The following is a 27,591-nucleotide window of genomic DNA, read 5'->3' on the forward strand; positions in this document are numbered from 1 at the left end:
TCATGACTTCTGTGAAAAAAAAGTTCAGCTCGGCAGCCACACTAAGCTAGTCTATGGCGTCACGACACCAGAGCAACAACATTGCGATATTCTTCTTATTCCTGTGCTGACAGTGTTCAGATCCAAACCTAGTACGGATCACGGACTAACAAGGTGGGATGAACTGTGATTCAGGCCAGGGGGACGCATCTCTACATCAGTTCTTGGGAATCAAGACCCCCCTGTAACGCATTTGTCAGTTGGCCAACTTCTCAAAAGCTTCTGTAATACCCCCCCTAGACATGGAAAACGTTTCGACCACAGGCTTTACATTGTTTCGGGCAGCGAACTCTAGCATTTGCTTCTGTACGACGCGGGACGCCACCATGGCGCCTTGCACGCGGAGGCCCATCGAGATCAGGGCCTGGTAGGGGATACTGAAGTCACCCATAGAAATGGTGAGGGGGAAAATCGTGGCGCCCGGGCTCAAAAGTGGGATGTAAAGATGCCAGTCAGGGGGCATGCTCGATGTGACAAGCAGGATATCGAGCTTCTTGCTGCCGATATCGAGCCCTTTGCTGTCCTTTGTGGCGTAAAAGCTTCTGGCCCCGAGCTTCATGGCCTCGGACCGTTTGGAATCGGTGCCGCTGAAGACGGCGACGTCGCAGCCCAGCTTGGCAGCGAACTGGATGGCAAGGTGGCCCAGGCCGCCAATCCCGATGACGCCGACACGGGCAACAGGAGCATCCTCGAGCGTGGTGAGGGCACTGAAAACGGTCGCTCCGGCACACATGAGCGGTGCGGCGTCCACGTCGGTGAGGCCATCCGGGATTTTGAAGAGGAAGGGTTCCTTCCAGACGGCGCCGGTAGCGAAGGAACCCTGGTCAAGGTCGGCGAACCCGTACATGCTACGGCTTGCGCAGAAGGTCTCGCGCCCAGATTGGCACAACTCGCAGAGGCCACAGCTATCGTGCTCGTAGCCCCAGCCCACGCGATCGCCCGTCTTGAGCTGGCGAACCCCGGGGCCTGTGGCTTCCACAACACCGACGCCTTCGTGCCCGAGGACCATGTCCTGGGAACGGTAATGAGCGTCGGTGCCGCAAAGACCGGAAGCCGTGACCTTCACAAGGACCTCGTCGCCTTTCAGTTCTGGCTTCTTCGTGACGTCTCTCTTGATGGAGCCGTCGGCGCTGCCTTTGTAAACGGTGAGGGAATACATTTTGGTGAAACGGCAAAAGCCCACACTTTTAGTCATGAGAGTGGTTTGATGTGGGTTCGGTGGATCTTGAAGCAATTTTGGCAGAAAAAGAGAACGGACTGAGTGATGGCGAGAAGAACCAAGTCCTTCTCTCTTCGCAGTCTTTCAAGCTTTATACTTGGGCAGTTCCCATTGCCAAACCCGCGAGTCTTATCTCGCGAAACATGAAATTTGCAAACCCCGGCTTGAAGTTGAACAAAGCTGAAACAACAAGATGCTGTGTGCTTAGAATCAAGACTGTTGGTAAGCAATGAGTATTAATGCCAACTCCGTGTCCGACGAGACTGCCCGTCGGCCGCTGCTCTGTCCGGGTTTTCACGATTATATTACAAGCTTTGTAACCACCAACAAGTCACTCCGCGTCCGAAAGAATGGTCGGATTCGGTTTCTAAGATCGGGAACTAAAAAAACGCTCGGTCTTTGGTTCAGTAAGATATTGGCTTTAAGCTAGATTCGGACGGTCAGCGCCGCAGTAATTGCTCCGATGACTGATGTGCTTGGCCGCCTCATCAAAGTCTACTTCCACAAAAATAACTCCATTCTGTGCCTTGAATTGTGCCGAACTTTCTCCGAATACACGGGGGTCAGTTTGGACACATTTCCGAGGCGCATTCCACCCCAAGATTGTCATTCTTAAGAGAAGTCAATGATTCCGACACAGTGGGAATCTTTTGCAAACGCTTGATATTCTTGTTGTACAAATACATGCAGCCCACACGGCCTGAGCTGCCGTGTAGATGAGAATTGATGTCATTGCGATTTTGGGCTGCTCCATCTTTTCAAAGACGTAGTAAAGTTACAATCTTTGCGGAAGAGGATCGCCCAGGGCTGTGTATGTATGGAGGTGATTACCGGCACAAGCTTGCGATTGGTCACTCATACTTTTTTCCAAATGAGCTATGCCTTTCGGACGTGAATTTTATCTAAACTTCAGTTCGGAAATCTTGTAATTCTTCAGTGTCTAAGTCCTGCTGCAATGTGTCTTACTGCACTTTGCAAAGCCTAACCATAACTGTGCTCTACCAGGGAATGATGGTGCCATCATGGTTGCGAAAAGTTCCACTAAGGTCCTTGGGATCGATGCTCCAAGTAGTCTTCACCATGTCCGCCACGCTGGTCTCTACAGAGATGGCACCCAACGCCTTGAGGTCCACACCACCGCCCGAGCTGAGGTCTGTCTCCACAACACCCGGGTGGAAGACCCAACTGGTCAACCAGGGCTCCTCGAAGGACAGCAGACGAATGAACCAGTTCAAGGCTGCCTTGGAGGCCCCGTAAGGACTCGACGTCTCTGGAAAGTTGGACAAGACCTCCTGCGAGCCAATGGAGCCAACAATTGTTGAGATGGCAACGAACTTGGGGCTGCCAGTCTTGGTGGCCTTGAGAAGATCGGCCGTGGCTTGGAAAAGAGTCAATGGGCCGATTACGTTGACGTTGAAATGTTTCTGCGTGTTGGCGATTGAGGTGTTGCGCACGCTTGTGCCGCCCTGGGCGATGCCTGCGTTGGCAATCACCAGGTCCAAAGAGTCGATGCCCTGCTCGCGAAGCTGAGCTACGGCATCGGTAGCGTCCGTCTCCACGGCGGAGTCCAGCTTGACGATGATGAGCTTGGTGTCAGGTCCCTTGGGCAGATCGGCGAGGGCCTTGGAGGTTGGGTGTGAAGGGTCGCGAACGGCAGCGATGACAGTGGTTGAGGGCTTCTGGAGGATACGCTGGACGAAGCCGCGGCCGATGCCACGGTTCGCACCAGTGATAAGATAGGTTGAAGGGGAGCTCATTTTTATTTTATTTTACGAATTTGTTTTCGGTCTGTAGTGTTGTGTTGACTGGCCTTAGGAATCAGTGTTCGAGTGTGATTTTACCTCAGGACTTCCTGTTGTTTTCCGGATTTTATACACCAATCATCTTGATTAAGAGAAGCTGAACGAAGATTAGATTAATCTGTAATCACCGTTGATTGGAAATCAAACATCTCTCCATATGGCGCACTTCTACCCGCAATGTGACATCCCAGACTCGATACATTCGCGGACCTCTCTCTTGCCCACTGTCTAAACAGATGATTCACTGACTGATACGGCCAGACTTGGGCAACGGGATGCCGCGACCCTCCATGAGGGTTAGTAATGCTGCAACCTCGGGACACCCGGCACATTCCACAATTTCTTGGCTGATCGGGGCCTTGCCAGGTTGCCATGAGGCAATGACAGATCTTTCAGCTGGAAATTTGGGACAGTTTCGCCGAATCCAACGGCAATATAATTGCAGATTTTCGGCCCTAGCAGGCAGTAAAGCGAATACGGCAGATAAGGTTTGTCGCCGCTTAGCTCCGAGTTGCAACATTTTCTGATTACTCTTCATCGCCACAGCCAGCTTCGTTCCCAGACAGTTTCACAAGAAAGCGAATGGATTTTGCGTAAGTCGTCGCAGATTAAGGGTGACTGGTTTGTTATCAATCCCAACGCCCAGTCGGACGCATTCTCAAATTCCAAATAAACCACATACTACTGAGTGTGAACATGGAGGCCTGGCTTGCTCTTGGGGCACTACTGATGTACGAGCGAAGTACATGCAAAGTAGACTGTCAGTGACTACCAGAAAAACTCCGTAATAAAGAACGAAATTTTGACAACCCCCTGAGTTTCTCACAAGGCATGGGTTCTAAAACAAAGTAGAGGCAAGACGGCAGACAGTCAGCACATCGTCACAGGAAATATGGACTAAGTCAAACTACCCCCATTTCGGCACCCCCCCCATCTCGGCACCCCCAGCCCCACCAAGCTACACTAAAACCTACTACTTTCTATACATACTATATAACCCTACTTTTAAGACTAAGAATTATACTAAAATTATTTATAGTAATTAAGTACTATATATACTAAAATTTACTATTTTTATATATGTTTAGCTAATACTTACTATATACTAGTAGTTAGAAAGTAAAAGTAGTATTTTACTAGTAATATACTATATTTCTTTTTATAAGCTTTATAACTTAAATTTAAAGCTAAATAGTATATAATAACTACTATAAGTATTTATAGAGTACTACTATAGTTATATAAGGTTTAATTTAATATTACTTACTTAATAGCTTTTTTATAGCTATTTATAAATTTTCCTTACTAAATTAATATAAGTAGAAAACTAACTTCTTTATTTTAAGCTTATTAATAGTAGTATACTATATTGCTCTATATTATAATACTAATTATATAGAAATATACTATAATAAGTAGTTTTTATATTTTAATATAATTTCTTTAAATTATAAAAGATGTTTTAAAAAATGTTAAGGTTTACTAGTAAAATACTAGTAGATACTAACATTAGTATTTATAGTATAATTAGTATATAGTAGATAGAAATAATAGCATATTTACTTTTTAAAGATACTATATTACATACTATTTACTTAAATATATAATTTTATATTAAATATAATAAGTAGGTTTATAGTTATAAGGGTGCTAGAAAGTAGTAGGTTTTGGTGTAGCTTGGTGGGGCTGGGGGTGCCGAGATGGGGGGGGTGCCGAAATGGGGGTAGTTTGACTTACCAGGACGGTGAGGGCTGGCGACAAGGATACGTGTTTTGCAGTAGCCTATACCATGAAAATGCACAAGCCGCAGCAGGAGGCAGCAATTCGTCCAAGAGAAGGCTTTCGAGATGATGCAAGCGTGATCCCTTTCTACAAAATCTGGTAAGATTCTTCGGCAACTGACATACCATAGAGTGGAGGCCAAATTTCTCTCCCTCGCCTCCCCAGGTCAGTCTTGGGGCCGAAAGTGGGGCCGGTACGGTGTCCACCTCCGGCACCCAACAACGAGGAACTTCAACCTGTGTCACTGCACTAACCCTTAGCAAACCACATTTCTAGAATGGTTCTCGTTCCTCTGAGATCTTCCGTGGCAAGAAAGCAGTGGAGAGTCTTTCCTGCCATCTCATGTGCCTTCCACAAAGCCGCCGAACCATAGTAAACAGTGTCTCAAAGTAAGGCAATTGAAGCTCATCACAATTGTGCATTCACATCAAGTTCTCACTAGTGACTAGAGGACTAAATGTAAAATCTTCAGACATAACAGTGGTCACAAAGTATGCAAACTGCCCCAGAACATAGTAGACGTAGAATAGGGAACTCGAAACCTAAGGGCACCTATCAATATAAACCAAAGCAAGCTTCAGGCGTAGTCATTGTAGTGTTTGAAACCTGCGGTCCTATTCTGTTAAACTATATGTTTGTCTATCTGCTATTCAGATAATTAAGCCGATCTTCGCTGATTGAATGAGGATCAATATTAGGCTTCTATTGTTCCGGAACAGTTTAGTCAATCTCTGTGTTTAATTTCCACCTGTTCATGTAAAGGCACTGTAGTTGAATTATCGTTATGTGTGGCAGTATTTTAGTCTTCTTGTGAACAGAGGCTGATTGATAAGAGTATCTCATTCTACTATACTAATGGTACCGATAGCTCGTTTGTCTCAGTAGATGACCACTGATTGCCCTAGGTTCCTCCGCGCATGCTCGCAGAGTTCGCTAGAACTTCTTATTGGATCTGTACGAGGAGCAGATTGAGAATAGAAACTGGCATGTTTCTGTCCATTTCTCTGTTTCCGAACGAGAAGAACCTGCTAACCGATGCTTTGGTGTTTATAATGTGGAAGCGTGGCCCGCATCGATACATTCGGTGCAAAAGCAGCTCTTGTTGGTGGTAAGCGTCAGGCAATTGTGTTCAGGACATTTGCATCTCTCTGCAGGCGTTGCCCGGTTGTTTGTCGGGGATTTCATGGTCGTATTCGTAATAGACATTATGAAGGATTGATTCGAAATGGCAGAATTCAGAATAGTGGGGGTTTGAGGGAGATGTAGCGTTACCGGATTCTATTGTTATAGAGCTTCGGTGTGGATGTTGTAACGAATGTGTAGACAGCTTTCTCCAGAACTACTTTCTACTTTATGTATTTCGCAACCTCAAGCGCTTGCATATTCACTTTATAGTCCTCGGTCTCGATCCGGTTTCGTGAGATGTCACATTCATGACAGGTCACAAATCCAATTGGTTGCATACACGTGCCTAATTGAAGCCCGAGACAATCTTTCCGTCAGTGATTCATGAAGCTCGAGCAAGCTACTATCCCATCACAGTCCCACTCTAATTGAGTGATGGACCAACTCCTACTGGCGCCTAATCAGCCTCGAGCTGTCAGATCTGCAGCTAACCCCTCGAGCTTGTTTCCTCGCGCCGCCGAATAGGACGACAAGATTATGTAGGGCGAGAATTGCACCGTCTACGGTAGGGGCAAAAGGATTGAATATTGTGAACACAATTTGGAGAAACATTCAATCCGGCATAAATATCAATCGCGGCTGTGAGAACCCAAAAGACCTTGCAGGCGATGTTGCAATACAGCCTAGAAGCTTGAGCTTCTCTGGCAAATCATGACGACAACAAGGGCGACAAAGGGCTGCTATAGGAGCGGGAACATCGCGATGAAGTCCTAACCCAATCCAACTCGGCCGCTTCATGGGTCAGGTACATGTCTCCAGCCGCCGATGAGATGGCTCAATTATCAAAGCCTGATGCTTCTCCTGCTAGAGACTTTTTGGCCTTCACCTCTTCACTGCAAACCGCAAGTCCTTGACTCCTTCACCAAAGCAACAAAAGGTATGCCTTTTGGAAGACTTCAAAGTTCTTTTGGCTGATTCTGACTGTTGTTCTAGTGAAAATGCGCTTCTCCGCCGTTGCCCTCGTCACGCTCCTCTCGGCCGTCGCCGAGGCTTAGCAGTGCAGCACTCCTGGTCGATACCGGGGCAGGTGAGTGTGCCATGTGGATAAAGCTCCGGAACAAACTCCGGAGTAAGGTTTTTCTGACGGAAGTTTCAGACCCAGCGTCTTCCTTGTTGTATGCGACGGCTCTGGTAACTAGGTCATCCTGCAGAGGTGTCCCAACAACTGGCGCTGCATTGAGAACAACGGTAGCGTCCACTGCTCTCCTTGAGAAGGTAGGAGATCCTTCAGAGCTTTGGGACAACAGGTAGTGAGGTAAAAGTTTTAGCTTGACGCTTGGGTCTTACTGCTGGGCCAAGACCAGCTCGAATGGCCACCAGAGGACGATAGCAATGTAGACTCACAGCTGGTGTCGCATTGAACTAAGTCAAGTCACATTAACTGAGTCATGATTATCATTATTTAAGACCTGAACCTTTATACCGAAAGATTTATCTTGGAAACAAGTCGAGCAATGAAATTTTTCACCTGCCCAAGTCGATTCATTATTCTAAAGGCTAATCTCTTGGACATGCAGCCGTCTTTGTATCTTGTTTTTCTTTCGCATTCAAATCTCCTGAACAGCCACGCGTGTGATGACTCAGTGCTCCTGCACAAAAGCTTATTCATCAAGTGCTATGTTTTCGAAGGTTCTCTCATGGTTTCGGCAGACGCGACAGCCTGCAAAAGTGACACTGCAGGCGGGCACTCTGCATCTGAATATGATCACGACTATATCATCTGCCTTGTTGCAAGGTTAGCGCGTTTGGCCTTACGCACCTAGATCAAAGTAGTGATCACCGGCAGATTAGGTGTTCAAGTTCTCGCCCGCCGTCTTCCTGTCGATTTTTCCACACTGGAAATGGGGTTTCAAGCTCATGAACATGTATAATTATTCTAAACATGCATGCCTCTAGTTTGGCGGGTGCTTGAGGATAAATTTCTCCCGTAAATCTTCTTGCTTCTCGAGGTAATCACTCGACATCACAATGATGCGGCTACTGCTTTTTGAAATCTTCCCAGTCTTTTCATTGTCCATGGATCCTCTACGTGACCGCTTAGGGTGAGTAGGCAAAGTCTTCGAACCCCCCTTGCCTGTGAAAGTCGTGATGTCGCCATTACAAGAGTTCTTTTGGAAGTGGAACCCGAGATATCAGCATTCCATCTGCGGTGCTACTCGGAACACGAAAGCAAACTCTGCTTTTCGACGAACTCGAGTGATTTAGCATCAGCGTGAAAACTTGGTACACGACCACCAGCACACGATCCTGTCCGCGTGACAGGCATGTTTATAGCATGGACTCCTCGATTTTCGTCGCCCTATTGTACAAATTCTCGTCAGGCTGGCATGGCGGTTGCTGGAAGAACAAGAAAGCAGTCTTTGGTAGGGTGACGCGTCAACGATAGTGTAGGGTTGGTTGGAAACCGACACTGCCCACCCATGGCCCACGGCGATGTGGCTCAGGACTTGGGACGTGCTCATCCCACATTCCGGATTTCCGTCGGTCGCGGTGGCTTTGCATCCCTGTATTTACCACTTTAAATCCCGAAAATGCTAGGTCGTGGGTGTGCACGACCGGTGAGAGGCAAATCTTCTGGGGCTGTGCAACCAACAAATGCTGAGAAGATACTTTAGGGGTGGTCAAGTTCCTGTATCCTATCGGTTGGTTCCCGATTCCAAAGCAAGATCTTGGCTGAATCATACCATGCGGCTTTGGTGAATATGAAGTCATCGGCAACTACCGGGCTCAAGAGCCGCACACGTTGCATGATTTCTATCCAGTCGGAACGGAATACCGCGTCACGGTTCTCTGAGTGTAGATTTTTGGGACGTGGATCTGTCATGGAGCGATAGCCAGCGATCAAAAAAATAAAAATAAAAATGGCCGTTTTCTGTAACACACGCGGGGAATTAGGGATCGCGATTGCGCGTCACAGGCTTGGGAGTGGTAACCAGCTAAGGAAGTGAGCGTGGAGGGGTCCATCCATAATATGTCCGTCTCCCGCCTTGCACCCGAGAATGCTTGCTACTTTGATCATAGGCAGCCAATCGGCATCTGTTGAATTACGTGTGAGACTGACGAATATGGTCCATCTCACTTGCTGTCGACACAAGGCAGGAGGATTTGGAATCTGATGACAGGATGCAAGATCACGGACAGGGGATGTATGTCTCTGAATTCATAAATCAGATGGAATGAACTTCGAACGAACCAGAAACAGTTAGTTAACATCAGCAGCAAGGACACTGGGTGTCCTGGCCAACACCTTTGTTTAGGGTGCCGCTATAAGGTCTGTAGCCAGGCAGACAGGTAGCAGTCTACTTGCGGACCTCTTCCGTCCCCGTCTCAAGTGTGTGCATCCGAGTGAATAGGCTTATTTGACCAGGTGTCATGTTTTGAAGACTAACATGCTTGATTTCCAGAGACATTGGACGAAACGAACCACTATGTATCTTGATTACTTGTCGTTTGACTCGTCCCATGCCCATAAAGGAAGAAAAGAAGTCTGGCCGGGTGGACACATACAACGCTGGCAACGGTAACAGCAACCAAGACATACCTGTGGTGCAATTTTCTTACCCTTAACCAGATGAGCCAAGACGCAAGAACCTAGCAGCACGAAATGGTCGAGTGTGATCAAGAGTCAGTCACTTTAGATTGCTGGCTTGCCCAGACCTTTGACCCGTCGTACCCCCCCGCAATCCGGACTGAGCCACTTGGAACCCATCGCGAATCTGAGCGTCGTCAACGACTAAAGGGAACCTCGGCTCGATGGCAAACCACGTTGATTGACGCGCGTAGTTGCTCCAAAGAAACCTCTTAAAGGCTGAGTATTGCATTTGTAACAGTGTTGATTGGTCAACCATGGTTATAACCCCACGAGCTAGCTGGTGAGCTGATGGTGTAGGGAAACCTAGGCCACGGGAGGGAGAGACCTAGACGGCAAGCCCCTTTGAAGTCTATTTTTACAGCACCAGCTATAATCAACGTTTCGAACATGGTTGGTCTCCTGGGACTTGGACTAGGGAACGCGCCTTGATGGCGGGCTGATGCAAAGTGAAGAAATGATACGGAATGTGGGAGGGCTTCCCGAAGAAAAAGGAGGCTTAAACGGCGGCGCCGGTCCCACATTTCGGGGGGGGGGGGGGGGGGGGGGGGGAAAGAGCTTGCGCGTAGGGCCACGTCCGGCCGGAATGCTTAGTTGGACCCACGACGGCGCAATTGGCTTGTCGAGGTGAAGTTCCGGGATAGGGGGATACTGTAAGGGGGGGGAAAAACATTAGAGTATGTGGAGTCTGCGTCCGGGGCTGATTTGATATGCTCGAGCCGTCAATGGCCACACACGAGGAACATGGCATCCCTTGCCTACCCAGGTCCCGGATCTAGTCGTTCTTGACGATGGCCTTTGCGCCAAAGAGAGTAAGGGGCTAGATACTCAGGGGGGCGAGGATGTCGTAGTCCCCATCCCTCCCACCTACCGGTGGTGGCACCGCGGCTCCAGCTTCCCCACCAAAGAAGATGTTGGCATTGATTATCTCCGGAGTAAGGATGGCTGCTCTACGCTTAATCTGTTTCCGCAGCCCACGTAACCGAAAGCCTCCCGGAGCCACCGTCCACGTCTCCCGAGTCAACAAACGGGGCGTGTGATGATGACGATGACGGATTCGTCTGTACAGTTCAACTCATGCGGCGAACCACCCCGCCCTCCCCATGATGCTGGCACGGGTCGTGGGGGATGCCCGTCTCCGTAACGAGAAGTCAAGAGTGTTTCCATCGAGTATAATAGCTCGTGGTTGAAGCCCCCAAGAACCGAAAAAGAAGCTCTTCACCAGCCTTACATTCACTCTTCAACTAACACACCTCTCTTACTTTCGCTTCCAGAACACCATTTTTTGTGCGCATCAAACAGATCGTCCAAGCAAGATTTTCTCTACCAACTTTCGTCCCTTCACCACAGTTAGCAACCAACAAGAAACCGCCGATATGCGTTTCTCCTCCGTCGCCTCCGGCTTTGCCCTCCTCTCCGCCGCCGTCGCCCACCCCGGCCACGACCTTACCGAGGAGATTGCCGAGCGCCGTGCTTTCTTGAGCACCGTGAAGCGCGCCAGTCTCGGCCACTGCGCCGACAAGCTCGCGGCCCGTGGCGTCACAGCCCGGAACGTTGCCCGCCGCGCCGCCCAGGTCGAGCAGGCCCGCCAGAAGCGCAACATCAAGAAGCGCGATGCCGCCTCCGTCCTTGCCACCAGCCACAACCAGACCGACCTCGGCTACACCCTGAACACCGACGCCACTACCCTGTTCTCTGGCAACAACTCCTGCGTCTTGACGCCCGAGGTCACCCAGGGACCGTACTGTAAGTCATTGACGGACATCTTCAGTCGATCACGCCATCGTCTCTCTGCGTGATGATGACTAACAACACTCCTTCACAGACGTCTCTGGCGAGTATGTCCGCCGCAACATCATTGAGGAGCAGGAGGGTGTCGACATCGTCCTCGACTACCAGGTCATCGACGTCGAGACCTGCGAGCCCGTCCCCAACGTCTACCTCGAGATGTGGCACTGCAACTCCACCGGTGTCTACAGCGGCATTGTCGCCTCTGGCAACGGCGACTCCTCCGACGAGTCCAACATCGACAACACCTGGCTCCGCGGCATCCAGCCCACCGACGAGGACGGCGTCGCCCAGTTCGAGTCCATCTTCCCCGGCCACTACACCTCCCGCGCCACCCACATCCACTTGATGGTCCACGCCAACGCGACTCTCTACGCCAACAGCACCCTCGGCAACGTCATCTCCTCCAGCCACGTCGGCCAGACCTTCTTCGACCAGGACCTCATCTCTGCCGTCGAGGCCTTTGCCCCCTACAACACCAACACCCAGGAGGTAACCACCAACGCGGATGACAGCATCCTGAGCGAGGAGGCCGCCACCGACGGCGTTGACCCGGTCATGGAGTACACCCTGCTCGGCGACAGCATCACCGACGGTCTCTTCGCCTGGATGGCCTTCGGCATCAACACCACCCTGTCCAACTCGGTCACCCCCGCCGCTTTCCACTACGCTGAGGGCGGTGTTGCCAACTCCGCCTCCGGCGGTGGTGCCGGCGGTGGTGCCGGCGGCGCTCCCCCCAACGGCACTGCTCCCGGCGGCTCTCCTCCTTCCGGCGCCTCCTCTTCCAGCGCCGCCGCCTCCAGTGCCGCTTCCACCGAGGCTGCCTCTTCTTGCTAAGCGCCTCTTTCACTCAACTGTCTGTACAATTTGATTGATCGATCGACCAACCGACCGACACCCGAACATGCATAAGCGTTGCTCTGCATCTCTGCACCTTGAGGCTTTCTCTTGGCATCTTTTCCGTCTCTTAGAAATAGCATGTGGAACTGGAGTTTTTATTTAGTTGCTGTATACCTCACAATTCAAAACCAATTCTCTCTGCTGGTAATCGGTCTCCCCGCTGGTAAAGCCAAGTCTATGTACCGTTAACTCTGCGTGAACTCTGTACATCGTAAAGAAGACGTGGAAGACTCCGTCAAGACGCAGATCCATCATTTTGTCGCCCATCTACGCAGTGGGAGTCGGCAAGCAAGAGCAGGCCGAGCTGACCCTCGAGATGACGTTGGTCGGACACGCCTCGGCGGCATACGCGGGAACAACCGCCACATCCGCGACGAATGTCTTTGTGAACTCGCCGCAGAACTCTTGGCTCTCTTCCAGACGGCCCGGAACACTGGTCGCCCTCAGAGCACGCAGGCAGTTGTCCGCGTTGCAGCTCTTGGGCTTGCAAGCCTCTCTCTTTGTCATTTTGACAAGGTAGCCACCGCGCTCAATGGTGTTGACGAAGATGAAACCCGACTTGAAGTACGCGTACGAAGACCATGATCCAGAGAACTGGATGGCGCCACCTCCCGGAAGAGAGTCATCCTCAGGATAGATGTCGAAGTAGGCAATCTCGCACACTGAGTTGCCCGTGGGGTCCTCAGGCACTGATGAGATGTCCCACACACGGACGCCGGCACCATAGTTGGACTGGAAAAGCAGGTCACCGACGACGTATTGGTTGTGGTCGATGCCCTTGACGCTTCCCTTGAAGATTCCCGTCTGACGGGGGTTCTCCAGAGACCGGATATCCCAGATGTAAGTCACGGGGTAGCCATCAGCAGCAGGACCGGCAAGATCATCTTCGTCGTACTCGTCATCCATGAAAAGCCATTCTGTCAGAATGTCAGTGAAAGTTCCTTGTGATGCTCTCAGCAACTTTACCTTGCCAGTTCAGGTCGTTGACCCAGCCCTGGTGAGTGAAGGTGGCACCCTCGTAACTCGTGCGGGAGATGATTTTGGAGTTCTTCTTGTCGGAAACATCGTAAATCGTCAAGGTGTCCTCGTTGTAACCGTAGCAAATGTCGCGACCGTTGTACTTGGCATCAGGGCCTCTGTAGATGAGGCATTGGGCCTGAAGCAGCATGGTCAACACGCAAAATTCGAGGGGACAGAAGCACCATCATTCAGATATGAAGACTCACATCGTGGACGTAACCATCCTGCCCATCGCAGCCCAAGAACACAGGGTTGCTAGGATCCTCGAGACTGAAGAAGTGCAGACCGCCCATGCAGCCCTGGTTGCGGGGCTGGACGCCAACGGCCACGGCGTACTTGGCCTCCTCGTTGACGACAACGTTGTGGCTGCGGCCCAGCGGGAGAGACTCGCTGAAGTGACCAGTGAGGTCGTTCTCGTTTGTGAAGAGGATCGGCGCCTCTGTCGGGTCGATATCCAGAAGCTGATAGAGTGGTTAGAAGACGTTGATAGTGAACAACACAGAGAACGAATCCAGACTCACTTTCTTCATGTCAAAGATCTGGATTCCGTGGCCCTCGAGTTCAGATCCAATCAACATGTAATGGTGATACGCCCGAATCTCGTGCCAGTAGGCCCTGTCGCCAACAGGGGAGTAGGTAGGCCTGGTGAGAGATTAGCTGCGAACCAAAGCAGCACCATCAATGATAATCTAGAACATGCGATTGGTCTTACAGGAACCCAAGGTTGAACATCTTGCCCTCTGGAAGGATCTCGATGAAGGCGCAACCATCAAACATGCCGCTGACTATTGATTTGAGTTAGACATGGTGGATTGGCATAGTCAGATACGCAGTCGACCTACCTATAAACTCTCGCCCAGAATCAGGGTCAGTCCAACCCCAAGACGAGCTTCCGCTTTTTCCACGGTAGTCCGTGTTCGGGGAACCCAGAGTTGCATGGTTGATGAAGTCATAGAGATCCATCTGTCACCCCGTTTCATGTCAGAAATGCACAAAAGAGGCTATAAAGTACCAGAAAAACGTACGTTCTTGCATCTGAACTTGTGCAGAGGACTGTCTGGGATCGCCTCGGCGTATCCGTCGACGCACTTGGTGTAACCAAGTCTGGGCCATTGAGACGAGTTCATGAGGCCAACAGCTTCTTCGGCTTCCCAGTGTGCCTTTATAAAAGGTTAGCCTAACGAACGATCTAGAGGCACTCTCAAATGGCCGCTCACAATCTTCATGGACATGAGCCTATCGTGAATCACACCAGAGTCATAGAGCTCTATTGTGTATTAGCAAGTCGCCTGACCTCTTTAGATGACCTCGGTCTCCCTACCTGCGGCACGAGCCTCATCCTTTGGAAGCTCCCGGGCATGGGCAGCAGCAGCAGCCAAAGCCACGACGCCAGTTACCGAGTTGAAGCGCATATTGGGCAGATCAGAGACAAGGAGAGGTCTGAGGTCAATCTTCGTGAGAATAATTGAGACTCTCTCTTTTTTGGCTCAAACCTTTAGAAAACGTGGCAGTCTCTATGGCTCGAGGCTAAATCATCCGGAGGGGCAAAATTGAGGAGGACATAATCAACGTCCTTTAATACTCTCATTCCTTCTGTGCGTGACATCATGAAATGGCACCTGTCCCAGAAAGGCAGGAAACGAGACTCTTGGCAGACAACGGTGTCAACCAAATGTCGGATCCAGAGCCGCTGATGCCCCTTGATAGCCCCGTTTTCCAACTTGCTGACTTGTGCAGGAATCAATCACGACTCTGTCAGCGTTACTACCCCGCGCTCGGATGAGTCTAGAGGCTCCGGTCCAGTATGGATCTGGAAGGAGGTAAGAAACTCGGCTAGGCGAGCCAAGACAGCCAAGCTTTGTCGAGATAAGTCTCAACTCCGTCCGTTGGAAACCGAATGCTACCCTGCCGGTTGGTTGAGCGGCGAACCATGCCATTCCCAGGCCAATACCAAGGCAACCCGCAGACGTTCGGCTCTTTTGCAGCTCGGCATCGCGCTAGCAAAGACTTTGCGCCGCGTTGATAGGTGCGGGGGGCTGCCGAAGGCCTCGTGGTGCGCCAAGGATACGGAATCCACAAGTTGTCTTTGGCCGGAAATTCGCTATCAGTCACAAATGAAATACGTAAGACTGTCGCTCAGGGTTAAACGGAATAGGACAGAAAGTATACAGAATAACTGTCTGTACTACACCAAAAACTTCCTCTCCAATCCTATTGATGACGGAAGTACACACCCCCTTCAGGTCGACGAAAGAAGGTGGCGACTAGAACTGTTCCTTGCCGGTTGAGTGTTGTGCATTGCGCTGGGTGAACCTTCACAGTTGTGCCGGTGAGCAACATGCGCTTGCATTGAACGCATCAAGCAACTAATTTCCCACCCAGTCAAAGACAAAAAGTCCGAAATGCGCCAAGCCTCAATAGAGTGTCTGGCGTTTAGTTGATCCAGCAAACTGTGACACCAACGGACGGAGGCAGTCTTCCAAGCTTTTCCAGCCCGGCAAGCCCAACGACTTGAGGATGTCTGCTGATCTTCCATTCGGAACCGTGCTCAGATCCGGCTGGATATCCTTAACAAGGTTGGGAAACTTCCGGTCAGGCTGCAATGCCTTGAACGCGGCCAGGAGGTTGTTCACCGTGTATTTCCCACCATAAGCAAAGAGTCTCTCAGATGCAATGTCTGGTAGAAGCAGGGCACCCACATGGAGTGCCGAAACATCTTGGACATCGCAGAACCATTCTGTATGCAGGTTACCACCGGGTCACACGCCTTTCGTTGGTGCGGGGCCGACTTACGCGCTTCAAACATTTTGACGATTTCCTCGCTATCGTTCCCCTCCCAAAGCATTTTCAGCATACCGTTCGCAGCTGAGAACTTCTGATGGTTGGGATCTAAGATGCCGCCATAGCAAGGACTTGGGATGACTGAGACCACATGGTCAGGCATTACGGATGGGCGTACGGGAACACTGTTGGCTGTCCACTGACCTGTGTTTATCACGAGCTTAGGAGCTTCGCCACGGTACCAATCCCATAGAGCTTGCTCCGTCTTGACCTTGCCCGCTGCGTATACCGTGTGCCCTCCGACTAGATCCTGTCGAAGATCGGACGAATAGGCTGCCCTCACTGTTTTTTCGTTGTAAGAATCCACTGTGAGCTCTCGTATCACACCAGGTGCCGGCTCAGCTACGGCGCTGGACGACGATGTATAGATAAACCGCCTGCAAGTTGGTGTTTTGGCGGCGGCTTTGGCTATGCCAAGCGTAGCTGCTTGCATCTTTGGGATAATGTTGTCCGGGTTCAGATCGAGACTATTGTCAACAGCGGTGTGAACCACGCCATGGGCACCTGGAGAGAAATGGTGTCAGTCGACCCTCCGAAACCTTGAAAGACAGACAGCAATATAGGATACCCTCAAGAACCTTGTCGAACGCCCCTTCAGCGGTGAAATCTGGGACTTCAGCTAGTTCGAACTTTCCTGCTCCATGTCTCTCAAGGAGCAGGTCTCCAAGCCAAGTTGTACGCTTTGCATCGCGAGAAATGCCACGCACTCGATAGTTCAGTTGAAGAAGCTGGTCGCAGATGTACACTCCCATTGAACCACTGGCGCCCGTGACTACTATCAGACTGCCGGCCGGCAGTGCTGCCGTTGACAAGCGGATTTTGGCGGTAGATGACATCGCGGAAAAAGAGTTGAGACGAAACCGCAATGGTCTCTCGTCAACACTGGATCACAGGTTCCAGTGCTACACTTTTGATTTAAACAAGCGGGATATTGGCTTCGCTCGTGGGCAGCTTTGAGACCTCATTACGTTGCGCTCTATGTCGGAGACGGACATCGGAAAAAACTAGATCTCTCTACGTTGCGAACACGATGCGCCATGAACACGGAACTCTTGGCCGATGTGACCGTAAGTTGAACGAATAAGACTCCGAGTCCCACCCCGAATCGGTAACGCCGCAGTTGTCGCATGGATCACTCCGCGTTGTTTTCCCTGAGCGAGGAACTGCGTGTACACAGCAAGCGGAAACGGACATTTTAGCATCACACCCCTGCTCGGGCCCCTCGGAGACCGATATAAAAGTTTCGTGTTGACGCTCTCCCAGGAACCAAAACAGCTGGCGACCGAGGAGTCCGAGATTTCTGCACCATCTTCACTTCGCGTAGACAAACCATTCACGACAATCCAATTTACCTACGGCCGATACGATACCATCGATGGAATCGTCAAGGGCTACGGCGGTAAGCGGATCCATGGTTTGATGCATGTATGCCGTAAGACATCTGGCTAACCACGATAAATAATACAGTGCGATTTGTGCAGGCTGCGCAAGGTAAGTAAAATTGCAGAGTACCCATACCCATGGGAAAGTTCACGATGCATTCGTAATCAATCCAATGGATGCTTCTAGTTGTGCCAAATGTTGATCGATGCAAACTGATAGGTCAAATGCGACAAAAGCGTCCCTTGCTTCAACTGCCGACAAGCTGAGCAGGAATGCACCTTCACAGGAGCAGGACAGAAGCCAAAGGTTCCTCGCCAGAGGGTACACGTCTCGTTGCAATAGTATGAACTAGAATGTCGAGAGCTCCCCCGAGATATAAGTGGTCAAGCTGACAACCGCGCCAGTGAAGAGAAGATTGATCTCCTTGACAGGCGCCTAGCAAATATTGAGTCACTGCTTCTCAGTCAGCAGAACCTACGGCAATGCTCTTGTTCGCAAGCCACTCCAGGGCAATCGACGACTGAAAGTGTCAAGTTGCCCGAAAATGCGGCTCCAGCTGCAACAATCTTTGAGGAGACAGATGTAGTTCCGGCAGTCGAAGGCTCCTCTTCTTTGAAGTCCCAAATGGCAGCCACAAGAAGCCTTATAGAGTCTGCGGCCATCAGCTTGGGAACTTCTTGCTACGCCAACGACGGAGCTTCTTCTCTTGTAGCCGCCGGCCCCAGTCGTATAGGAGGAGAGCATGGAAAGCAAGTGGCTCATACGGCTGCTACGTATCGGAGCATGCCCTTACCGCCAACGTCCGCTGTCATCAGTGTGTTGAGGCAGTTAAACGGTATCTCCTGTTGAGACCCTTCATCGGGCTGTTGCATCATGTTTCTAACATGGTTCTCAGATAGCCCCCCCAGCAGCTTTTTCGTGCTGCGCTGCTTCCTCTCCAGTGCGGCATTCGTCGATCTGTGCCGCAACGTCTACTTCTCCGTTGACGATTACTCCACCACTGATTTCATCATTGTAAACTCGGGCTTGTACTATTTATTCACAGAATACTTCTGCCCCGTCGATAACGTCCACCTTCAAAAACAGTACCTTTCTTGGGGCGCCCTCTGCAGAAATGCTCTCGCAGCGGCGGTCACGTCTCTTGGGGCGGGACTGTCAGCCCGAGTAGAGAATGTCCAGGCTCTGATCCTTGGGGTATGGCTGTTGCCCGATCTAGTTTTTGGAGCATGAAACCTGACGAGACGAAGGCTGCACATGCCATTGAAATGGCAAAACCTTGGCTGGCTTGGAGATTGATCTGCTTCGCGGCACAACTTTGCGTTGCTGCGGGTTTTCACGACGAGAGCCTCACCATGGGTGCGGACAAAACTCGCGACGTAAAAGCGCTTCTCTTCTGGCACGTTTTCGCTTTAGAGAAAACACTTGCCTTGCGCGTGGGCAGGGCTTCCCTCATCCGAGACTGCGATATTAACCTGTCCAAGGACATAGGCTCACTCTCTCTGCCGCCGCTATGGGACAAGATGGTTCCCTTCTGGGTGGCCAATGCCTTGATACATGGCAAGCTTTATGAACTACTATACAGTCGAGCTGCACAGTCGCTTTCGCAAGATGAGCTTGTCAGTCGCGCCGACCAGCTCCTTGTAGATTTGCAACCCATCGAGCCATTCAGTGGAGTAAGCCACCCCCTTTTTGTCTCTGGTATCCGAGTTTCCTGGCAGGCTGAACATAGATTTATAACCACAGATCAACTCTATGAACTCGACAACGACGCCGTTGTCTAGGCTTGAAGATGTTCTTACAGTATCGCGGAAGGTCATGTATTACACCACGGCGACGTTGATCTGTAGGGCAAAGACCATCCATGCGTCGACACCCTCATTTTCCACCGACTGTTTGGAGAACGCACGGCGGGCTTTCGATTCTCACCATGAGTGTGTTCCCATGATTAATGACGACCGGCACATCATGAATGTCTATCTGCACTGGTACGTAGTAGCCAACATCCATTGCTAAGTACCGTGCTCGGTATTGATGATGTGGTATACCAACCAACAGGAGAGTGTTGCAAACTCCATTCATCCCGGTCATTGTGATCTTCTGCAACATAATTGAGACACAAGACGATGATGACGCACAGCGGCTCAAGAACTTTGTTTCTAGTCTCGAAAGGGGAGCTCATCTATCGCCATCTGCTCGAGAGTTCTATCAGATGTGCGAAGATCTGAACAGAATCGCCCAAAAGCACATGGAGACAAGGACCGCCCCGCAATGGACTCCTGCTCCATCACTATCTATCTTTGGCCTCAACCAGTACTTTGCAGCAAATGGGCTTCCCAACCCAGAGAGCTACCGACAGATTTCTGATTTGTCCAACCAAGATATTGAGATGATGCTCGGTAGCCAGGATGTCATGGGCTTCTTCTGAATCTTCACTTTCGTCATCAATGTCAAAACTAGCTTAACAGCCATAGCAATCGAGGCAGGGCTCGTTCTCTGTGACTTTCAAGATATATGTTGTGAAAAATAAGCCTTTTACAGTAATGAGGTTCTCTGAAAAGCATTTCTGTGGTGTATAATGCTTGCAACTCTTCTGGGCTTGCTGCTTTGCGCCGCATACGAGACAACATAATTACACGACTTACATGATGCAGGGATCTACAATTGCCGATATCCGGGAATAATCTCAATGAGATGTATTAGTCTGAACATGTTCACAAGTTTGGCGTGAGCTGTACCCCGATACACGCAAAGCCTCGGTCAATATTGGAGACATAATAGACATAGTCCCCCGGAGTTAGGGCCAGACTCAGACCAAGAGCCCCGCCTATCTCCGACGGAAAGCTCGCAAGGATAGCGCTTTCGGTCCCCGATAGCCCCGAAACCTATAGGCGTTCAGAAGCATGACCGCCATGTAGACCGTAGCAGTGGGCGATCGCCGTGGATCCCGCCCCGAGAATCTCGGGCCGAGATTCAACTCTGGTTGTCATTATCCCGGCTCGTTCATCCATAGGTTCGTAGCACAGATCGGGGGACCGGAGATTTTAATTTTAGCTTAAGCCCGAAGCGAAAACGATTGCGTCTTGGTGCCGGGCTGTTCGTTCTAGGCAGCAGAGGCATCTGATGTCATGAGATCTTGATAGATAAAGAGGACTGGTGTCTTTCCTGAAGTCATGAATCTAATCCTAGAAATCAAAGCCGCATTTCGGTATCCCGTTTTTATAACCTACAACCCACACAATATGTCTATTGCAATCGCCGGAGGCACTGGTGGTCTTGGTCAAGCGCTTGTAGACGGTATCCTAGCCAAGGGCAAACGCAAAGTTGTGGTCCTGACGAGGAAGGTTGGGACCAAGTTTCTCCATCACTGAAAGAGAATGCGAATGGCTGACGCTCTTGAAGGTCTCAGGAAGCCCAGATGCCGACTCCAACGTCCGTTTCGTGGCCGTCGACTATTCCAACGTCGACGCCCTCGTGCTCGTTCTCGAAGAGCACAATGTGGATACCGTCATCTCTACTGTCAACAACATAACAGGAGAGAACCAATCGGAGCCCCATCTGATTGAAGCGGCCGAGAGGTCCAAGACGACCAATCGATTCGTACCAAGCTACTTCGGTATCCCGTATTTGCCAGAGTACAGTTTCTCAGTCATGCACTCTTCTCCTAGTGGTCACGTTTCCAAAAGTTGATTCGCTTACCACTTTCCTCGAATCCAGGCAATACGACGCCTTCCCGCCGGCGGTTGCCAAGAAAACGGCCCTGGAGGCACTGAAGAAGACGTCTCTGGAGTGGACCGCTGTCTACAATGGATTCTTCCTCGACTACTTTGGCACCCCTCGAATCAAGTCCTACATGGACGACGTTGCTTTCTTCGTTGACCTGGCCAACAACTTTGCGTCAATCCCTGGGTCTGGAAATGTGCCAGTTGTCTTCACTCACACCTCTGATGTTGCCCGCTTCATTGCAGAGTTTCTTGAGCATCCAAACTGGCGTCCCGAAAGTTATATAATCGGTGATAGGGTAACGTTCAATGAGGTTGTCCGCATGGCTGAGGACGTCAAAGGTCAGTTTACCATGCATGAGGTGGCTTTTGCTTTCCTCACCACAGATGTGGCTAACATTATGAAGGCACCAAGTTCACCGTCTTCTACAACTCTGTCGAGAGTCTCAAGGCCAACGTGATGGTGGAACTGCCAGCTCATCGTGAGGTTTACAAGATGTACCCGAAGGAAATGCTGCACAGTTTCCTTGTTCCTTTTGGGCTCGAGTGCGAGCGCGGACAAGCCAATCTCAAACCAGTTCATACGCTCAACGAAGACTTTCCGCACATCAAACCGGTTTCAGCGAAAGAGATATTGGAAAGGGGCTGGGGAAATGAGTGAGCAGAGGAGGCCGTGGATTGGGCCCGGCAACCCATGACATGCATTTAACGAATAGAGCACAGTCTTCTACTCCTTATCCAGGGGTTGGTTACAAAACACCTGGCACGTGGACGTATCATTGGCGTTCAAGAGCAGCTTACGGGATTGATTCGAGGTGGCGTCTTGCGGAGTGTGCTGTGTGCCTTGTAATCTTGGCTTCCGGATCTCCGAAAGTGAGCAAGGGGAACTCCGGAGACTGGAGAGCAGCTACGCGCCAGAATAAAAACGACCAGTTTCCCGTTAGCTTGCGTTGATATCAATTTATCAATCAAGTTAATCTATGTCTTTTTTCTACAACCTCACTGTACATGCCGTGGAACTAAGCTCTACAAACCAAAGTTGGCATTCCCTATTCTCCAGGGAAGACAGCTAACCTCTAATTTACCATTCACTTCTTGAAACCTTCTCAAGATGTGTCATCCCAGTTGTTTGGGGTGCCGGCTGTCCCCGGTCTTCAGGCCGGGAGCCGTGGGTTCGCCCGTCCGGCATACCTCCGCATCCGGCCGATAGCAGAGGAGGCTACAGCATAAACCTTGCCGTTTTGGTTAAAGTTTCGCTTCCAGAATCATCTTCCCATCAAGCACACATCATACCACCTTTTTCAGATGCAAACCAACCTGCGCTGTCCTCGCCGCAAAAAACACACCGACCGACGCAAGCATCGAGAACCCGCAGAACAGCTGCAGTCCCAGGTAGCTCCCACCCTGCGACGCGACAATGGCGCCGGCGATGGGGCTTCCGGTCAACGCGCCGAATGACTGAACGGCAAACGCAGTCCCGGTGCGGACACCGATCTGCCTGATATCGGAGATCTGGGCGATGCAGGCGGGCGCCAGTGAGATGAAGCCGCCAGAGGAGAAGCCGAAGATGACGAGGAAGACGATGATGGCGGCGTTGCTCTTGCCAGGGATCCACAAGCCGAGACAGAAGACGGCGCTGACGAAGGTGATGAAGATCATGACGTTGTACCGGCCAACCTTGTCGGCGACGATCCCGGGGATGATACGACCGAGGATACTGCGATCCGTTAGCAATGCTTGTTGATGGCATGGGTTTGGTTGCTCCGGGCCCGGAAGAACGGAATGCACTCACCTGACCGCGTTCATGATCGGAAGCAGGTAAATGACCAGGTTCTCATCCATGCCTTGAGCCCTCGCCTGCAAGATGATAAAGTTGAAAGGCAGGAACATGCCCCAGAAGAAGAGGAACAAGGCACACACGGTGATGAGCATCGGCGGCTCTCGCAGGCTGTCGACGTACTCCTTGAACACAAACGGACGGGGCCGGGGCGGCAACCGCGACTTGACCGTCAGACACGCGACGCCGAGCAGCAACAGAAACATGAAGGCGACGGCGCGGATGGCCCAAGGAAAGCCGACCTGGGAAATCATCTTGCTCATCATGATGGGGAGGATGACGCCGCCGAGCGACGAGCCCGAGACCATTATGCCGAAGGCCGCGGCGCGTCGCTTGAAGAACCACGAGGTTACCGCCGCCATCGAGGCGTTGAAGCAGGCGCTCGACCCGACGGACGAGACGATGCTTTGCGCCAGGATGAACTGGTAGTACTGGGTCGAGAGGCTCGTCATCATCAGGCCGAACACGTACACAACGGTGCCGCCGTAAAGGAGGTACTTGGGGCCGTAGGAGTCGTAGAACCGGCCGAACTGCGGACCCGTGTCAGCGATGGGGCGCACCTTTATCGGGATGCACAGCAACTCACCACGACGCCCATGAAAGTCTGCGTCCACACCTGCAGGCTGGTGATCCACGCGACCGTCGAGGACGGGTACTGGCTCAGGGGCCCCTGGACGTAGTACGCCTGGAACACGCCGACGCAGTTGATCAGGCCGAACGTGCAGAACAAGGCGCACCAACCCCCAAACACGACAGTCCAGGCCTGGATGCCGCCGTCGGGGAAGTCGGCCGGGGTCATACCCGGCGGTGCGGCGGAACCGGACGGTGCTTCGTCCCCGATCGCCGCGGAGGAGGCGTCGCCGGAACCGGGGCTCTTGGCACCGGTGGGTTGAGGGACGGGCGCGAACCCGCCCTTCTCGAGATCCGCTTCGACGACGTTGGACGGGTCCGGGTACATGTTGGCGTCGGCTTCATGTTGCTGGGAGGGGATGCGGTCCAGGGACGGGCGGGCGGACGAGGAGGACTCGCAAGGTATGCGGTCCGCCTTTTCTGCCGCCGTGGCGACGAGCGACCTGTCCATGATGGTCGACGAGGTGGACGACGTTGAGAGGGCGCCTTGAGAGCGTGGCATTGCCGGTGGTGTTGGTGGGCTGTTTTCCTCAGCGTCGGTTGTTGGTCTCCTTGTCCGACTGTCTTTTCAGTCTGTCTCTCCCTGCTCACAACACCCTCGATTGAAGGCAGCCTGTGTTCTGGACGAATTCCTTTCTAGCCTCACTGCGTTGGCCGAACCTTGAGGGGCAGGAAGTTTTCTCGATGAAGGGTCCCCTAGAGGGAATGTTTGTGGGGCGAATGGGCGGGTTTTCCTCTCAGTTTTCTGGCGTTCGTTTGCTTCCGGTAAGCCTGAGCTGACGAGATTGAATTATGAAACGGCAGCTGGTCTTCTTCTTCGTCGTCTTGTTCTCTGAAGGCGGATATATGTAGGGAGACTGGATTGACGACACGAACACACGGCAACATCCATGATGCGGCTCGAAAGCAAAGCTGAATAATTCAAAGTAGCCAGCGCAGAAAGAATCCGGTCTCGCTTTGTCCTCGCTCTGGAGGAAGCAGTACAGACATGGGACAGAGGACCGGAGAAGACAAAAGGTCCAGACAACCCCCATGCTCGGGTTTAAACGGGCCAGTCCGGATCAACGCAACTGGATCCCAAATCCTGGGGAGGAGGGAGCAGGGGAGGGTGGGGATGAGGGATGGGTGGAAAGCGGTCCAGGAAATGAGCCAGGGCTAGCAAGTTGCAAATAGCAACCTACTGATTCCTGATTTCCAATCACCTTGAACTACACATACACTCTGGACGGACGAGTTGGAAGGGTTGATCATCTCTTTTACAAGCGGGATCGACTAAAACATGACCAGCTTACGCGAGTGACGAATTGTCTTGCCAGCAATCCTAGGATCAAGCAGCGTCAAGCTCTCCGGTGTGCTGTCAATGTGTATTTTCCCGCGAATGGAACGGGGGACGTGCGGAAGCGGATCACGGGAGCGGATATCGGAAGCTAGATTGATATCAGTCGCCTGTCTGTGTTTCTCTCCCTCGGGCTAGCTGACGCGATGGCCAGTGACTACAAGTTGTTCGGTTCATCCTGGCGCTCAACAAGTCGGCATAGAATTCGTCAGTCAGGCGGATGTGCGTTGCTGAGAGTTTCCAAAATCTCCTTTCGCGATACTGAGTCTCCGGCCGAATGACTCAACTGTTGGAAACACCGACCACACCTGGAGCAATTGTCCGAAAAGAGCTGAGACTGCATCCTTCAGTGGGCCTCTCCCGGGGCCGTGTTCCGACGTGGAGGGGCCGGCAGGTCCTTTTGATTCGGCTTTAAGCTCAAGCGCGAGGCCCGAAGCCCTCCCTCTCTGGAACGGGATGAGATTCGTGTGCTGGGCCAGTTGTGCAGATCCGTGTCTCGGAAGGGTGTGCTCGGCGCTCGGATCATCGGAAATCGATTTCATGTTGGCGACGCGAGGTGGACAGAGACTTTCATCGCGTCAGCACCATCAGCCAGCCCCCCCAGTGACAGCATCAACCAACTCGGCTAACGTCGACGCTATCCACGTGGTCATAGAGCTTGTTTTCACGAAGCCCGGAGAGTTGAGTCCACTGCTGGGTAGCTATAACCGTCGACTGAATATTCATCCCATCTCTTGAGTCCTGTCTCCGCTATCAGAGTGCATCCACAAACTATTTCGCAGACTGCAACGCGTGGTCGAAGCTGAGGTAGTCCGGCGCCGAATCACAATGCCATTATGCTTTGCCTTGCCGTATCACGGGATGGTGTGTTGAGCCCCGGCCCTGTTGTCTATTACACAGTAAATTTACATTTCCTAGCCTCCGCGGCTGTCTGGTTTGATTGAAACCATAACCCCATCTCTTAGCCCGCACGCGCTCTTACGTGTTTCTTGTTTGGATTCCGTCTCTACCTCACAAACTCTTTGAGGTCCTTTGCATCTTCAAAGTTGACCTTTCCATCGCGCGCCACATTCGCGACGTGAATAGCCGAAGGGGGCTGCTCCGTGTACGCCGGCGTCGCCGCTTCGACCGAGGGTTTGGTTGTGAGCTCAACGGCCTCCGGGACCACCCCCGCGGGCGCGTCTGCAATCTCATTGACCTCCCTATCGGTGAGGGAGTCGGCGACTCTAACGCCCCTGCTGGACATGAGGAGAGTCGTCGGGCCCCGGAACTGGAGGAACAGGCGATCACCCCATATGGTGCGTCTCAGCGAGGTGCGCAAGGCAAACAGCCATCTCGAAAGATTCTTGTACGTGCTCGTGTCGCGCATCGCCTTCATAAAGTTCGTTTCGGGGAGGAGGCCGGTGATGCTCGGGATCTGGAAACGGAGAACGTTGGACTTCAGGCGCATCGGCAGAGGCGGGTTGCGCGAGACGGAGTAGGCAACCACGTGCGAAGGGTGCGCGACGAACTCCTCTCCCTCGGCGACGGTAACTTCGTAGACCTGGCCCGGGGACGACAGCGCAACCAGACCACGGCCAGTGAGGTGCGTACTTCCCCAGTGGGCCAGCGAAAGGCCGCGGCTTATACGAGGGGACACGGAAAGGGTGTGGCCAGTCCATGCCAGGAGCGCATTGCGTTGCGCCACCATGTAGTCGGTTGTGCCATCGAGGTGAAGGACGGAGAATGTAGTGGTAGGCGACTTGGTCGATATCAAGGCCGTAACAGGCGTCGAAGACGAAATGCGCTGGTATAAGAAAGGAACGCCGAGGAAGGCTCGTGTGAAGGGAGAGAGGATCGAGAGTGTCGATTGGGCCTATCAGTCGTGTTAGTGCCGTGCTCGAGGATGGAGGTGGCATCCAGCATCGTACGTTTTCAGCCTTGCCTGCAACCCCAACCAAAGTCCCCCGTCTCGTGTAGAGCTGTTGCGATGGCGACAAGGTGACGGAGAGTAGCGAATAGGGAGAGCCGAGGACCTCGAACCGGGCATCTATAAGACAAGGAAGTAAGCATTGGTCGAGCGATGGCAGTGGTTTGGCGCCATGGGAAACGCGAGAGGAGTCCCATACCGGCAGCGTCCCGCGATGCTCCTCGAGCTCCAAAAATATCCCCGCCACCTCGCGGAGCTTCGGTCGTCGGCGCAGCGCTGATCTGAATGCCCCTACATTTCCGGCAGACATACGAAGGTGCTTGACCCAGTCGCACACCTCGCGTCGGCCGCAGCAAGGGCAATTGAGCGCGCATGGCGGACATTTGGGAAGCTTAGCTGATGACGTCGGTTGTTCGAATCGTGACCTCGAAGCTCAGCTTCTCGATCAGGAATTTGGAACTGGACAGGGACAGAGACCCACTGTGGAATATCTTCGGATTCCGGCGCGGGGTAAATAAATTTCCGCCGCAGCTGGCGGTACGTACCCTGTCACCAACTCTCCACGGATCCCTAATGCTAAGGTGGCTCGGCCAGGCTTGGTCTAGTGGCTCG

At 51.9% G+C, this 27,591-nt stretch overlaps 9 protein-coding genes across 9 annotated transcripts; 3 read left to right on the forward strand and 6 right to left on the reverse strand.

Moving 5' to 3' along the window:
• Nucleotides 1-235: 235 nt before the first annotated feature.
• Nucleotides 236-1,198, reverse strand: CH63R_01667 (Zinc-binding dehydrogenase; the record flags this gene model as incomplete). The annotated part of the gene is made up of 1 exon (XM_018296642.1): nt 236-1,198. The coding sequence occupies one exon, from the start codon at nt 1,196-1,198 to the stop codon at nt 236-238; it is 963 nt and encodes a 320-aa protein (XP_018165004.1).
• A 1,058-nt stretch (nt 1,199-2,256) lies between these two features.
• On the reverse strand, nt 2,257-3,015 carry CH63R_01668 (Aflatoxin biosynthesis ketoreductase nor-1; the record flags this gene model as incomplete). The annotated part of the gene is made up of 1 exon (XM_018296643.1): nt 2,257-3,015. One exon carries the CDS (start codon nt 3,013-3,015, stop codon nt 2,257-2,259), a length of 759 nt encoding a protein of 252 aa, XP_018165005.1.
• A 7,977-nt stretch (nt 3,016-10,992) lies between these two features.
• CH63R_01669 (putative Extracellular dioxygenase) lies at nt 10,993-12,241 on the forward strand (the record flags this gene model as incomplete). The annotated part of the gene is made up of 2 exons (XM_018296644.1): nt 10,993-11,362; nt 11,442-12,241. The coding sequence occupies 2 exons, from the start codon at nt 10,993-10,995 to the stop codon at nt 12,239-12,241; spliced, it is 1,170 nt and encodes a 389-aa protein (XP_018165006.1).
• Nucleotides 12,242-12,571: 330 nt separating this feature from the next.
• On the reverse strand, nt 12,572-14,736 carry CH63R_01670 (Peptidase s41 family protein; the record flags this gene model as incomplete). Its single annotated transcript, XM_018296645.1, has 9 exons — nt 12,572-13,221; nt 13,271-13,460; nt 13,531-13,785; nt 13,846-13,966; nt 14,037-14,109; nt 14,167-14,287; nt 14,350-14,484; nt 14,542-14,591; nt 14,646-14,736. The coding sequence occupies 9 exons, from the start codon at nt 14,734-14,736 to the stop codon at nt 12,572-12,574; spliced, it is 1,686 nt and encodes a 561-aa protein (XP_018165007.1).
• A 1,002-nt stretch (nt 14,737-15,738) lies between these two features.
• CH63R_01671 (Aldehyde reductase ii) lies at nt 15,739-17,001 on the reverse strand (the record flags this gene model as incomplete). Its single annotated transcript, XM_018296646.1, has 3 exons — nt 15,739-16,061; nt 16,118-16,669; nt 16,734-17,001. 3 exons carry the CDS (start codon nt 16,999-17,001, stop codon nt 15,739-15,741), a joined length of 1,143 nt encoding a protein of 380 aa, XP_018165008.1.
• A 1,420-nt stretch (nt 17,002-18,421) lies between these two features.
• CH63R_01672 (Fungal specific transcription factor domain-containing protein) lies at nt 18,422-19,973 on the forward strand (the record flags this gene model as incomplete). Its single annotated transcript, XM_018296647.1, has 4 exons — nt 18,422-18,742; nt 18,796-19,221; nt 19,292-19,533; nt 19,604-19,973. The coding sequence occupies 4 exons, from the start codon at nt 18,422-18,424 to the stop codon at nt 19,971-19,973; spliced, it is 1,359 nt and encodes a 452-aa protein (XP_018165009.1).
• Nucleotides 19,974-20,787: 814 nt separating this feature from the next.
• On the forward strand, nt 20,788-21,928 carry CH63R_01673 (Nmra-like family protein; the record flags this gene model as incomplete). Its single annotated transcript, XM_018296648.1, has 4 exons — nt 20,788-20,889; nt 20,948-21,185; nt 21,214-21,609; nt 21,675-21,928. The coding sequence occupies 4 exons, from the start codon at nt 20,788-20,790 to the stop codon at nt 21,926-21,928; spliced, it is 990 nt and encodes a 329-aa protein (XP_018165010.1).
• A 626-nt stretch (nt 21,929-22,554) lies between these two features.
• CH63R_01674 (Major facilitator superfamily transporter) lies at nt 22,555-24,185 on the reverse strand (the record flags this gene model as incomplete). Its single annotated transcript, XM_018296649.1, has 3 exons — nt 22,555-22,984; nt 23,060-23,634; nt 23,691-24,185. 3 exons carry the CDS (start codon nt 24,183-24,185, stop codon nt 22,555-22,557), a joined length of 1,500 nt encoding a protein of 499 aa, XP_018165011.1.
• A 1,891-nt stretch (nt 24,186-26,076) lies between these two features.
• On the reverse strand, nt 26,077-27,362 carry CH63R_01675 (Altered inheritance 24; the record flags this gene model as incomplete). Its single annotated transcript, XM_018296650.1, has 3 exons — nt 26,077-26,925; nt 26,981-27,099; nt 27,179-27,362. The coding sequence occupies 3 exons, from the start codon at nt 27,360-27,362 to the stop codon at nt 26,077-26,079; spliced, it is 1,152 nt and encodes a 383-aa protein (XP_018165012.1).
• Between the last annotated feature and the right edge of the window lie 229 nt (nt 27,363-27,591).

Source organism: Colletotrichum higginsianum, chromosome 1 (assembly GCF_001672515.1).
Source record: "Colletotrichum higginsianum IMI 349063 chromosome 1, whole genome shotgun sequence".
Classification (NCBI taxonomy): domain Eukaryota; kingdom Fungi; phylum Ascomycota; class Sordariomycetes; order Glomerellales; family Glomerellaceae; genus Colletotrichum; species Colletotrichum higginsianum.